Genomic DNA, 14230 nt, shown 5'->3' on the forward strand with positions numbered 1-14230 from the left:
ACGCTAAATAGCGTTTCAATCGGTGACGTCACTTGCTCTGAGACCTTGAAGTAGTGGTTCCCCTTGCTCTGGAAGGGTATGGTCGAGGGGACGGTCTAAAGTTATACTGTTACACTCATTTTCAGGCTCGAAACCTGTTTCAGTTCAACCGGAAGCATGGAGAAAAAATATTGAACTACTGTAAAAACAGTGCCTGTCAAAAGTTTGGACACACCTACTCATTCCAGGGTTTTTATAAACAAATATATATATATATTCTACATTGTAGAATAATAGTGAAGACATAAAAACTATGAAATAAAACATAGATTTGAGATTTGAGATTCTTCAAAGTAGCCATCCTTTGCCTTGATGACAGCTTTGCACTCTCTTGGTATTCTCTCAATCAGCTTCACGAAGGAGCACCTGGAATGGATTTAAATTAACAGGTGTACGTTGTAAAAAGTTAGTTTGTGGGATTTCTTTCCTTCTTAATGCATTTGAGCCAATCCGTTGTGTTGTGACAAGGTAGGGGGGTATACAGACGATAGCCCTATTTGGTAAAATACCAGTCCATATTATGGCAAGAACAGCTCAAATAAGCAGAGAAACAACAGTCCATCATTACTTTAAAACATGAAGGACAGTCAATCCGGAAAATTTCAAGAACTTTGAAAGTTTTTTCAAATCATCAAGCGCTGTGATGAAACTGGCTCTCATGAGGACCACCACAGGAAAGGAAGACCAAGAGTTACCTCTACAGCAGAAAATAAGTTTATTAGAGTTAACTGCACCTCAGATTGCAGCCCAAAATAAATGCTTCACAGAGTTCAAGTAAGAGACATATCTCAACATCAACTGTTCAGAGGAGACTGTGTGAATCAGGTCTTCATGGTTGAATTGCTGCAAAGAAACCACTACTAAAGGACACCAATAATAAAAAGAGACTTCCTTGGGCCAAGAAACACGAGCAATGGACATTAGACCAGTGGAAATCTGTCCTTTGGTCTGATGAGTCCAAAGTTTAGATTTTTAGTTCCAACCGTAGTGGTTAAGGGCGCTGTACTGCAGCGCCAGCTGTGCCATCAGAGTCCCTGGGTTCGCGCCCAGGCTCTGTCGTAACCGGCTGCGACCGGGAGGTCTGTGGGGCGACGCACAATTGGCCTAGCGTCGTCCGGGTTAGGGAGGGGCTTGGTCAGTAGGGATGTCCTTGTCTCATCGCGCACCAGCGACTCCTGTGGCGGGCCGGGCGCAGTGCACGCTAACCAAGGTAGCCAGGTTTACGGTGTTTCCTACGACATATTGGTGCTGCTGGCTTCCGGGTTGTATGCACGCTGTGTTAAGAAGCAGTGCGGCTTGGTTGGGTTGTGTATCGGAGGACGCATGACTTTCAACCTTCGTCTCTCCCGAGCCCGTACGGGAGTTGTAGCGATGAGACAAGATAGTAGCGACTACAACAATTGGATTCCACAAAATTGGGGAGAAAAAGGGGCAAAAAAATAATAATAATCTCTGAAACTGGAAACACTTATCTCCCTCACTAGCTTTAAGCACCAGCTGTCAGAGCAGCTCACAGATTACTGCACCATAGCCCATCTATGCACATTCTTCCACTGCAAATCTACCATTCCAGTGTTTTACTTGCTATATTGTATTTACTTCGCCACCTGCCTTTATATAGACTTATTTTTCGATTGTATTATTTATTGACTGTTTTACTCCATGTGTAACTCTGTGTTGTTGTATGTGTCGAACTGCTTTGCTTTATCTTGGCCAGATTGCAATTGTAAATGAGAACTTGTTCTCAACTTTCCTACCTGGTTAAATAAAGGTGAAATAAAAATTAAATAAAAAAATGTATAATTTGATGGACATTTACTAAATTTATACGTTGCGTTATGCCAGCTAAAGGATAGCTAATGTTCGCATTGTACTTTCTCTGCTAATGAGGATAGTCACCTCCTGAAGTCACCTCCTTTCTGTTTCACGTCACTCAGATTGCATAGTGGGTTTGCAGTTGTTCTGAAGTGTACACGGTGTTGTGTATGTATTTGCAGAATAAACAGCATTGTGTCCTTGGTCGATGAGCAAAATAAAAGCATTTACACAGGCTGGGTAAGAGCTATTTGACCAAGAAGGAGAGTGCTGCATCAGATGATCTGGCCTCAATAATGACCCAATCTCAACCCCATTGAGAAAGTGTGGGATGAGTTAGACCGCAGAGGGAAAGAAAAGCAGCCAACAAGTGCTCAGCATATGTGGGAACTCCTTCAAGACTGTTGGATTCCTCGTGAAGCTGGTTGAGAGAATGCCAAAAGTGTGCAAAGCTGTCATCAAGGCAAATGGTGGCTACTTTGAAGAATCTCAAATATAAAATATATTTTGATTTGTTTAACACTTTGTTGGTTACAACATGATTCCGTATGTGTTATTGTCACGTTCTGACCTTTATTCCTTTGTTTTGTCTTTATTTAGTATGGTCAGGGCGTGAGTTGGGGTGGGCAGTCTATGTTAGTTTTTCTATATTTTCTATTTCTGTGTTTGGCCTGATATGGTTCTCAATCAGAGGCAGCTGTCTATCGTTGTCCCTGATTGAGAACCATATTTAGGTAGCCTGTTTTCCTTTGTGTTTTGTGGGTGGTTATTTTCAGTCTTTGCGTGTCTGCACCAGATAGAACTGTTTCGGTTGTCACTTTGTTGTTTTGTATTTTTGAAGTGTTCAGTTTCTTATTAAAAAGATGAACACTAACCACGCTGCGCTTTGGTCCTCTCCTTCTTCCACCCAAGACAACCGTTACAGAACCACCCACCAAAAAAGGACCAAGCATCGTGGTAACAGGCAGCAGCAGCAGGAGCAGCGCTATAAGGGGGAATGGAACTGGGAGGACATTCTGGACGGCAAGGGTTGCTACACAGGGGAGGAGATCCTGGCTGGAAGGGATCGCCTCCCATGGGAACAGGTGGAGGCAGCCAGGAGAGCGGAGGCAGCAGCTAAAGGGAGCCAGCACTTTTAGGGAACACGGCTGGCAAGGAAGCCCGAGAGGCAGCCCCAAAAATGTATTGGGGGGGCCACACGGGGAGTGTGGGGCAGGCACCATGTTATGCTGTGGAGCGCATGGTGTCCCCGGTGCGTGTGCATAGCCCGGTGCGGTACATTCCAGCTCCTCGTATCGGCCGGGCTAGAGTGGGCATCGAGCCAGGTGCCATGAAGCCGGCTCTACGCATCTGTTCTCCAGTGCGTCTTCACGTGCCGGCGTACATGGCACCAGCCTTACGCATGGTGTCCCCGGTTCGCCAGCACAGCCCAGTGCGGGCTATTCCACCTCGCCGCACTGGCCTGGCTACGGGGAGCATTCAACCAGGTAAGGTTGGGCAGGCTCGGTGCTCAAGAGCTCCAGTGCGCCTGCATGGTCCGGTCTATCCGGTGCCACCTCCACTCACCAGTCCTCCGGTGGCAGCCCCCGCACCAGGCTGTCTCTCCGTTTTCTCCCTACAGGTGCTCCCGCCTGTCCGGCGCTGCCAGAGACTTCCTCCTGCCCAGCGCTGTCAGAGCCTCCCGTCTGTCGTGAGCCGCCAGAGCCTCCCGTCTGTCGTGAGCCGCCAGGGCCTCCCGTCTGTCGTGAGCCGCCAGGGCCTCCCGTCTGTCGTGAGCCGCCAGAGCCGCCGGTCTGTCGTGAGCCGCCGGGGTCAGCCAGGAGCCGCCAGTCCGCCAGGAGCCGACAGGAGCCGCCAGTCAGCCAGGAGCCGCCCTTCACTCCGGAGCCGCCAGCAGTGCCTGTCCAGCACTGCCAGAATCTCCCGTCCATTCAGGACCCGTGGCGAGGGTCAACAGTCCGAGGTCAGCGGTGAGGGTCACCTCATAAGAGGCCACTGGGGGCGGTTGAGGAGGCGGACAAAAACTGTGGTGAAGTGGGGTCCACGTCCCGTGCCAGAGCCGCCTCTGCGGACAGACGCCCAACCAGACCCTCCCCTATAAGTTCAGGTTTTGCGGCCGGAGTCCGCACCTTTGGGGGTACTGTCATGTTCTGGCCTTTATTCCTTTGTTTTGTCTTTATTTAGTATGGTCAGGGCGTGAGTTGGGGTGGGCAGTCTATGTTAGTTTTTCTATATTTTCTGTGTTTGGCCTGATATGGTTCTCAGTCAGAGGCAGCTGTCTATCGTTTTCCCTGATTGAGAACCATATTTAGGTAGCCTGTTTTCCTTTGTGTTTTGTGGGTTGTTATTTTCAGTCTTTGTGTGTCTGCACCAGATAGAACTGTTTCGGTTGTCACTTTGTTGTTTTGTATTTTTGAAGTGTTCAGTTTCTTATGAAAAAAATAAACAATAACCACGCTGGGCTTTGGTCCTCTCCTTCTTCCACCCAAGACAACCGTTACAGTTATTTCATAGTTTTGATGACTTCACTATTATTCTACAATGTATAAAATAGTTAAAATGAAAAATCCTTGAATGAGTAGGTGTGCCCAAACTTTTGACTGGTACTGTATATTTTTTTAAATTGTACCATCTTTGAGAACTAACAAAATCTCGACAAATTCCCAAACCAGGCATTCAGGGCACATTTACATATATTTTGTTATAACGTTTGAGCAGAGGAACAATTATTGGTAATGAGATTAAAAACAGCTAATTCTCAGCTCAATGGAAAAATGTGTAGAATTGCAGAAAATGTGCTATTCAACAGCAACATTTTCTATACCCCGCCAAAATACCTTTCTAGCTAATAGACTATGTTAGAGTTTTACACTTCCTCTTCCAATGAACTGTTGGAAGGTCAAAATTATGAAACTGTCTACCAAATCGATTATTTTTCAAATGCTAATTACTTCTACTTGCCAATATCATTCACCTGACAAGACAATACGTGATTTTTTTCTGCTAACGTATGATGGGGGTCTGGGTGGGGGTCCCTGGGCAAGAGAAATTTAAAAAGTCATTTTCTAGTCTGCTTAGAGGCTTTGCCTTTTCCTCTGTGGTGAAAGTAAGGAAATGTCTCTGCTGCCAATGAGAGTTAGCTAGCTACAACAGAGTTATATAATTACCAGTTTAACCTAAGATTTGTATTCCCCTTTCATCTGTACGGGTTAGCTAGCATATGAACTGAACTGCTCGACATTTACTCAATGAAAATGTCAAATATAGTTATTGAATGTGTTTATTACTGAGAAATTAACAGTGGCGTTGAGATACGCTATACCGTATTTGGGGCAGTGGAAAAAAATATAACGGAGGTAGAGGAAGACATTTTCTGAACAGAGCGTAAATGTCAACAAAGGCGACTGGACTTGTATTTCAAACCCGTGATAAAATTACATAAAACAGGTTTGTTGCAATCTCTCATGCGTTTGTGTGCGTGGTGTGTGTGTTTGTGAGAGAGAGAGACTTTATTGGGTATAGCTCTCTCCCTAATGGATTTGATTGTTATTGAGCATAAGTCTTCGCCTCGGACCACAAGATCAACCCAGTATCTAAATATTTTATAATTTGAGTACATCGTATGTCAGCCTATTTCCCTGATATTATTCTCTACATCACCCCAGACCCACATAAATTAACTCTCCACATCCCTGAAGCGGTTTCCCCCTGAGCAGACATACTGTGCACACACACCACATAATTTCAACATGGATTATTGGGTCATATTTAGTGGAGACGTTGATCAATGAGATTACAACCTATATTCACCCACTCAAAAAGACAGCCAAAAGTTAGTTGAATTTCCAATGTGTTATCACTATGCTTTCAACCATCTAAAAGCACAACCAAATTCCAATGGAAAAACAAAGACAGATTTTTGAGTTAAGTGTCACCTAAATGTCTATCACTGAGCTTTCAACCATTTAAAAGCATAACAAAGTTCAAATGAGAATACAATGTCAGAAATGTTGTTTATTTATATAACAGATTAATGTGTTATCATTGTGCTTCATCCAATAGCTGAACCAAATGACTTGGATTGCAGTTGAGATTACAGTAAAGTACATGGTGCAAGTGATCAACGTCACTTCTGCGCAGATTATGGGGAAAGGGGAAGAAATTCTATGTGTAACGCATTTAACTTTAGACTAGTTACTGTATTACAAAAGTAATATTGAATTGTGTTCGGTTGACAATGCAACCAAATATCAACAATAAAAGGAAATGTATCTACTGATTGGATAGCTCCATCTGAGCCACTGACTTTAATTCCAATTTGTCTACAAATTAACAATTGATATTCACATCTCCATCTCAACCAAAAATGCACTTTAAATAAAGTTTGATTTAGTCCTATACTTTAACTTTGATTTATGGTTGAAATGGACACATGAATCCAACATAATATGTTGACTTTATATGAGGACTTTTCAAATGCATTCAGAAAGTATTCAGACCCCTTGACTTTTTCCACATTTTGTTACGTTACAGCTTATTATAAAATAGATGAAATAGGTTTTTTCCTCATCAATCTACACCCCAAAAATATGTAACAAAAATATCTTATTTACATTTACAGTATTCAGACCCTTTGCTATGAGTCTCAAAATTGAGCTCAGGTGAATCTTGTTTCCATTTAACCTTTATTTAACTAGGTATGTCAGTTAAGAACAAATTCTTATTTTATAATGACAGCCTACCGCGGCCAAACCCTCCCCTAATAACCTAAATGACGCTGGGCCAATTATGCACCGCCCCATAGTACTCCCGATCACAGCCGGTTGTGATACAGCCTAGGATCAAACCAGGGTCTGTAGTGACTCTAGTACTGAGATGCAGTGCCTTAGACTGGTGCGCCACTCGGGAGCCTTGAGATGCTTCTACAACTTGATGGGAGTCCAACTGAGGCAAATTCAATTGATTGGACATGATTTGGAAAGGCACACACCTGTCTATGTAAGGTCCCACAGTTGACAGCACATGTCAGAGCAAAAACCAAGCCATGAGGTTGAAGAAATTGTGTGTAGAGCTCAAAGACAGGATTGTGTTGAGGCACAGATCTGGGGAAGGGTACCGCACAGCAAGCGATACCAGAGCGCCAAGTCTAGGTCGAAGAGGCTTCTAAAACAGCTTCTACCCCCAAGCCATAAGACTCCTGAACATTTAATCACATGGCTACCCAGACTATTTGCTTTGCCCACCACCCCCCACCCCCTCTTTTTACGCTGCTGCTACTCCTGTTATTATCTATGCATAGTCACTTTAATAACTCCACCAACATGTACATATTACCTCAATTACCTCGACTAACTGGTGCCCCCGCACATTAACTCTGTACCGGAACCCCCTGTATATAGTCCCGCTATTGATATTTTACTGCTGCTCTTTAATTACCTGCTCCTTTTATTTCTTATTCTTATTTGTATTTTTTTAAACTGCACTGTTGGTTTGTAAGTAAGCATTTCACTGTAAGTTCTGTTGTATTTGGCCCATGTGACTAATAAAAGGCACATGACAGCCCGCTTGGAGTTTGCCAGAATGCCAGAGAAACAAGATTCTCTAGTCTGATGAAATCAAGATGGAACTCTTTGGCCTGAATGCCAAGCGTCACATCTAGAGGAAACTTGGCACCATCCTACGGTGAAGCATGGTGGTGGCATCATGCTGTGGGGATGTTTTTCAGCAGCACTGGGACTGGGAGACTAGTCAGGATTGAGGCAAAGATGAACAGAGCAAAGTAGAGAGATCCTTGATGAAAACCTGCTCCAGAGCGCTCAAGACCTCAGAAGGTTTACTTTTCCAACAGGACAACGACCCTAAGCGCACAGCCAAGACAACGCAGGAGTGGCTTCGGGACAAGTCTCTGAAAGTCCTTGAGTGGCCCAGCCAGAGCCCGAACTTGAACCCGATCCAACATCTCTGGAGAGATCTGAAAATAGCTGTGCAGTGACCCCCCCCAAGAGATGCTAAACATGCTTATCAAAGAGAACACGGGCAAAGAAATGAACCGAAGCAGGGAAGTCAGTAAGCTGAAAGTTCCATTGAGTGATCAGGTAAGAACACACACAGTGTCCTGATTGATGAGGGGGAAAACGATTTGATCAATTTTAGAATAAGGCTGAAACATAAAATGTGGAAAAGGTGAAGGTGTCTGAATACTTTCCGAATGCACTGTAAGTGCCTCATGTGTGAAATGCTTCAGGACAGCAAGTCTTCTAAGCAGCACCAGGGAAATCACAGAGGAGAATCACATTGTTGACTTTTTGGTGGAAAATGCTTCACTTGTAAGGACTACTGGTTGGGGCAAAATCTAACTCTCACTCACTGGTGGAATGAGTACCCAATTGTCATTAAAAAAAGTAAAGATACCTTAATAGAAAATACTATTTCAGTAAGTGTAAAAATATTTGGTTTTAAATATCCTTAAGTGTCAAAAGTAAAAGAATAATTTTAAATTCTTTAAGCAAACCAGACGGCACGATTTTCTTATTTTTATTTATGGATAGCCAAGGGCACACTAAATAATCATTCACAAACTAAGCATTTGAGATTAGTGAGTCCGTCAGATCAGAGGCAGTAGGGATGACCAGGGATGTTCTCTTGATAAGAGTGTGAATTGGACACTTTAAAAATGTAACAAGTACTTTTGAGTGTCAGGGAAAATGTACTAAGTAAAAAATACATTGTTTTCTTAAGAAATGTAGTGGAGTAAAAGTTATCAAAAATATAAATAGTAAAGTACAGATACCCCCAAAAAACTACTTAAGTTGTACTTTAAAGTATTTTTACAAGTACTTTACCCCATTACGCTTACTTGTAGGAGGACATTTTTCCACAGTAAAACGCTAACCTTTCTGCACATAGCACACAAATGGATATGACCTATAACTTAAATGTTATTGACATTTGCATCTCAAAATGTTACTTTTTTGCCTAAATAAAAATGTTTGTCCATGTCTAAAAAGGCCAATGGCTTTTAGAATATGTTCTCTAATTACTGCAGTTTATTCATACAAAATAGACAGCACATCCTGGACACACATTGTAGAGCAGTGGTATCCAAAGTCCCGGTCGTGACTCCTAGTTGGGTCGTAAAATGTATTAACAAGAGTACAGATTCTTGTATTGGACAATATACAAACGGTTTTAAGAAAGATAATTGAAAAACACGGTAAAATGGTACGACTTGAAGGCTAATTGTTGATGTAAAAATAGAAATGTACCGATTTGAACGTTGTGTCATTTGATTTGGGGTCGTGAAAAATCAGTGAAAAAAATGGGGTCCCCGAAAGTTTTTGAATACCACTGTTGTAGTGTGTTGGGCTAGACAAACAAAGGACACAAGTGTTCAATGATATGACAGTTCCAAGGAGATATACATTAGGACGACACTTCACACAGATTTTTAGATCAGGTTAGTAAGAACACAAGATGCATGTCAATGGTGCTTACTGCGGGGTTTAAGACAGTTTTTTTTTAACAGGACAGACTATTAAATATCTCCACAACATCAAGGGGAAATCTGAAATGTCTGGCACCATACTCATTTTAAAGCTACAACAGCTCAATAAAATATATGAGAGAAAGTTAGCCATATATGGAGTTCTTACTGCTATGGTTTAGGTTAGAATAATAATTTCAAGCATTAGTCTAACTGAAAGTTTTTAAAAATTAATAATTGTACAATAAGGTATAACTTCAAAAGCACACAAAGATCTCATTGGGCATTGACCAAAATGGACAATGGTTGCATTAAGCATTTCTGAAATGCAATTTATGTTGGTTGTGCAGAATATCATATTCACATGATTGCTCAAAAAAATTCTGTCATATTAATGCATTTGAAATTCTTCCTGTAGTCATTGAGGGCCATTTAAGGTTATGGTTTCAGCTATGCTTGGTATCTGTAAAACCACTAATATTTGACTAAAAGTACGTGCACATTTTCCATTTCAAAAAATAGAAGAATAAAACTCTACACCAAACAAAAATATTTGCAATTGCGTTTAACTTTACTTTTCAATATTATTTTATTAAAGGGAATTTTTAAAAAAACTTTACAGGCTGATTTGTTTGTTGTGTTCGCATGACAGAAGAGAAAAGCGTCATCTCTTCATTGTCGCCCCATATCCGATGGCTGAGTTATTGGAATTGCGCAGGCTCATCAAGCGCATCGTTGGGTCAATTCGGTTTTGAATTCAAATTCACTTCACAAACGGAATAAATCCTCAGAAATAAAAAAGCTATTTTCTATTCAAGCATTACATTTCAATTCCTGAATTAAACTGAATTGAGCCTAACCCTGTTCAGGAGGATCATACTAATCCAGGGTTAGACTCTAGTCTCCTCGTCCCTCCCTTCCCCAAGCTGATCTCTGATCCATGTAGAAAAGACAGGTATGGAAACCGCACCCAGGGGTTTCTACAATCCACCTGGGTTTCTCCACCGTATTGCTTTCACCTGTCCAGCCCTCTCTGCCCAGTGATCCCTAGAAAGGATAAAGGATGAGGTTGAGTACTCGTCAATGGCCCAGACGTCACATACTCTAAGTATAGTCCAAATAAGAACCAAATCACACCCACATAAGGTTACTGGGTGTGATTTTCTTTACATATTAGGCTGCGCAACAATTCCAGCCAGTCACTGCACCACTGGGATTACATGTGAGCAGACCAAAGACTTTGCTTTTGGCCACTCCAGCATTAAAACCTGCCTGATGGGCCAACAAAACCACCTTTCCTGAGGTTCTAAGGCGGGCCAATTGACAGAAATTAGAGAAAGGGAGGTTACAGGGAGGAGATTTTTCTTTTTAAAGGAGGGGGGGGGTTTAAATCTCAGCATCCAAGAGCATTAACCTGAGGTGCCTCAGTTACTGTGGGGTCCAATATGAAACCAAAGATAATTTAAGGCGTTTGAGTCAACACATTTACTATGGTTTAAAACAGCCAAGATGTAGTTTCTTGTCATTTCATTTACAAAACTACATAGATTGGATAGACAGAGCTATGACATGTTCCTCCGCTGGGGATAAAAGGACTTCCTTTCCACTTTGGCACTCTTTAACAATAACATTGCCTTCTAACCAAGCAAAAAATTGAAACTTTATGTCAATCTCCATCTAACTCAGTTTGTTATTCTGTCATTCTCCTTGATCCAGCATGTCTTTACCGTAAAAGAACAAGTGCTCCTCTCTCCAAGTAAGGCAACCCTGGAGAGACAGAATGAAAGACTGGACAGAACAGAGGTGCTGCTTAAAACACTCCCAGCCAATGGCTTCCTCTTCAAACAACCCTGAATCAAAAGAAAGCAATGGCCTTCTTCATGCTCCTTCGGTGGCCCCTCTCTTCGCAAATGAAGCAACAAGGCCACGCAGTGTGGACATTTTTACAGGATTACTTTTTGGCCATCCATAAACTATTTTTTCCTAATCTCAACATATACTTACAGTATAGTTTCAAAAATGGCTACTACTTTCAATGACTACCTGTATAAGATGCTATAAAACATTCAGCTTCACTAACATTTTCTGTCTTTTTTTCTTCTATATCATTCCCACTTTGAAAACAGACAAAAAACTAGATGCAATAACAGAAGAGACACCATTAATCTAACAACCTTCCCAAATTCACCATTCAGTTTACTGCCCAGATGTTAAACAAAAAAACAAAGAAAAATAAAATTACAGTAAAATGTTTGTTGTTGAAATAACTTAAAAACAAAACAGACGAATATTAACAGATACAGCACAGGCAGTCTAACTAAAGAAGGCGGGGCTTACATGTTGATTTCGGAATTATTGCTTGAACATGCTAACACGAAGTGGCACCTTGTCACTCCCCTGCTCTATCCATGGCCCTAAACTCACACCGAGAGCAAGGTTCCTTCCTCACTTCCCCCTGGCCACCTTTCAGTCCCACAGAACCAGTCTGTCATTTCCCTGGAGGACAGGTATGCCCAGGACCTAGGAGGACCCTGGTCCTTAGCAGGAGAGGGACAGTGGAGAGGGGCATGGGGCAGCTCAGGGTGCATCATGGGAGATATCACAGTGTGTGGAATCCTGAGGGACTGCCCTTGTCACAGTGTGGGACAGAGAGGAGATCTGACTTGACACTCAGCTCCTCTCTGCCATCTCCCTGCAACCCTCTGCGCAGACTGGAGACAGGGCAGAGGGTGAAAGGCAATGAGCGTACCAACAGTCAGCAGAAAGGGGTGGGAGGGATACTTCATCTCATTCTGTGGGCCAATATATTCTGTTTGTCCTAATCTAAATTTTTCAATTTCATCCCACCACTCTGCTCTTCATGCACTATGCTACCTCCCCCTTTATCCCTTGCACACCATGCCCCCATGGAGACGATGGATCCCCCTCTCCCTTCTGCACTCTATCTGCAGTGACGGAAGCCTGTGGTGCCGTCTGGGCCAGTGGGTTGGCGGATCAGGTGATTGTTTGGACGAACCGGTTCAGGCTGTGGCTGGGCACTCACTCGCACTGGTCTAATGGGGAAAGACAATTAAATGTAAATGGATGAGAAACAACACAATAAGATTGTTTACATAACCCATACCATTGAGTGTAGGTGTCTAACCTGTCTTGGCTGGGTTTGTCCTGAGGTGTTTCTTCAGAACTAGCACTACCCAAAATCCTCCTGCGGGCCTCAGCATACTCTGCCTCCCGCTGGGCCAGTGACTTCGGCTGCTGGGTGGGGCGGTTAGATGAACTAGTTGACCCTAGGGAACCGTTACTTGAGGGGCGCTTCAGAATTCGGATTTGAGGTGGGGGGGCTGCAGGTTGAGATTCATCCTGGATAACCATGGCAGTTCGTATAGGGGAGCTACCTGGGCAGATGGAGGATTTCCTGAGGGAGGGGGCAGAGTTTGTATTAAACAAGAAATACGTTGTGCTGTATAGCTATAGCTTTACTTGGATATTTTCAGTTGGATTTTATTTCGCTCACTTTGTTTTCTGGCTTATCTTCAACTTTGCTTCGAGTCTTCTCTCAATTTCCTTGTAAACAGGCAAATAAACATAAAAACCTTTTCATTCTTAATTCAATTATTCAACGTAGGAATACGTTACATCTATAGATACTCAGAATTAATACATTTTCGTTATAAGTCACTGGTGAGAAAATGTGTTAAAAGAAAGGAGACTCGGCATAACAAGATTCGACTTAGCACACTAGCTAGCCGATCTAACGTTTGGTAGTTATCTACATTTAATTCCAGTGCTGAAATTTGAGTTGAGTGTTAAGCATTTTCACAACAGTTGCAAAATGGTGTAGTTATTAAGTTAACTACCTAACTGGCTTAAACATAGCCAATCCAGTTTGTCGAAAATTTTCGTTAATAATTATTTCGTTGCCGAGCTAACGTTAGCTGCTAGCCGAATGACAACTGCGAGCTAACTAGCGACACTTTCCACAACCCGTCTAGCCAAATAACGTTAGTTACATAACACTAACTTGCCGCTAGTTAACGACGTTACCACTTCCGCCTGATACAAAAAAATAAACCATATCGTTATCTGTAGTCCCAGCCAGGCCTTTGCAACTTACGATACCCTGGAATGGCTCAACTTGGGCCTGTATCCAACCGAAGCTAGCGGAGGCTCCGACATGGCGACAGGCTGTTCGCTTCAGTTCCCTCATAAGGCATTGAATGTTTGACAGGCCAACCACACACACTGACTATTGAACACAGTTCATGTCCTAAAAACAAAAGTTCCATCGCATTTCTTCCTCACCCCGCTGTCTGCAGCTTCCTCCCAGCTTTCGCAAACCTCTTCATCTTCCATATTACAGCGTCCAAGACCCACACACGAGCTCAGTGTTCAAGATACAAACACACGCTGTAGCTAGCTGGATGTCTGCGCCGATGCGAAATCGAAAACCAAGCAGTCAAAAACAAAAAAATACAGAATCAACAGCGACCTCTACTGTATCGACATTGCACATGTTCATCGGGAACGCGCATTGATTCATGACCTGGAAGTGTGGTCTACTTCAATGTTGAATGATTTGAGTATTGGATGACCTATATGTTGTACAGGTTATTGTAGCTATACGTTTACAGGTCGTATCTCTCCATATGACTTAGTTTGTCCCAACTTTGTTATTGTAAGTGACCTTTAGTTTAGGTATGCCAACTTGGTCTAAACTTCATCCAGGTGCAGAAATAGACAGCTCGTGTCCGTTCTCTTCAGCTACATCAAATAAAATAAAAGTTGATTTTTCACTTGAACCGGATGGAACAGGTGTAAACAGTACAGCGAAATGCTTTACTTACAAGCTATTCTTCCTCAACAATGCAGTGTTCCATATTAAAGGTAAAGAAA

The 14230-nt window shown here is 42.6% G+C and overlaps 1 protein-coding gene across 2 annotated transcripts; it reads right to left on the minus strand.

Moving 5' to 3' along the window:
* Positions 1 to 8372: 8372 nt before the first annotated feature.
* On the minus strand, positions 8373 to 13807 carry LOC118388861 (SUZ domain-containing protein 1-like). 2 transcript variants are annotated; one of them, XM_035778395.2, is made up of 4 exons: positions 13640 to 13807; positions 12852 to 12901; positions 12483 to 12752; positions 8373 to 12390 (listed from the first exon to the last, which is right to left on the minus strand). In XM_035778395.2, the coding sequence occupies exons 1-4, from the start codon at positions 13688 to 13690 to the stop codon at positions 12279 to 12281; spliced, it is 483 nt and encodes a 160-aa protein (XP_035634288.1). In that variant the 5' UTR covers positions 13691 to 13807; the 3' UTR covers positions 8373 to 12278. The 2 variants fall into 2 exon arrangements, with proteins under 2 accessions (XP_035634288.1, XP_035634287.1); XM_035778394.1 differs by lacking the exon at positions 13640 to 13807 and adding an exon at positions 13452 to 13633.
* Positions 13808 to 14230: the final 423 nt, after the last annotated feature.

This window comes from Oncorhynchus keta, chromosome 10, assembly GCF_023373465.1.
Source record: "Oncorhynchus keta strain PuntledgeMale-10-30-2019 chromosome 10, Oket_V2, whole genome shotgun sequence".
Lineage (NCBI taxonomy): Eukaryota > Metazoa > Chordata > Actinopteri > Salmoniformes > Salmonidae > Oncorhynchus > Oncorhynchus keta.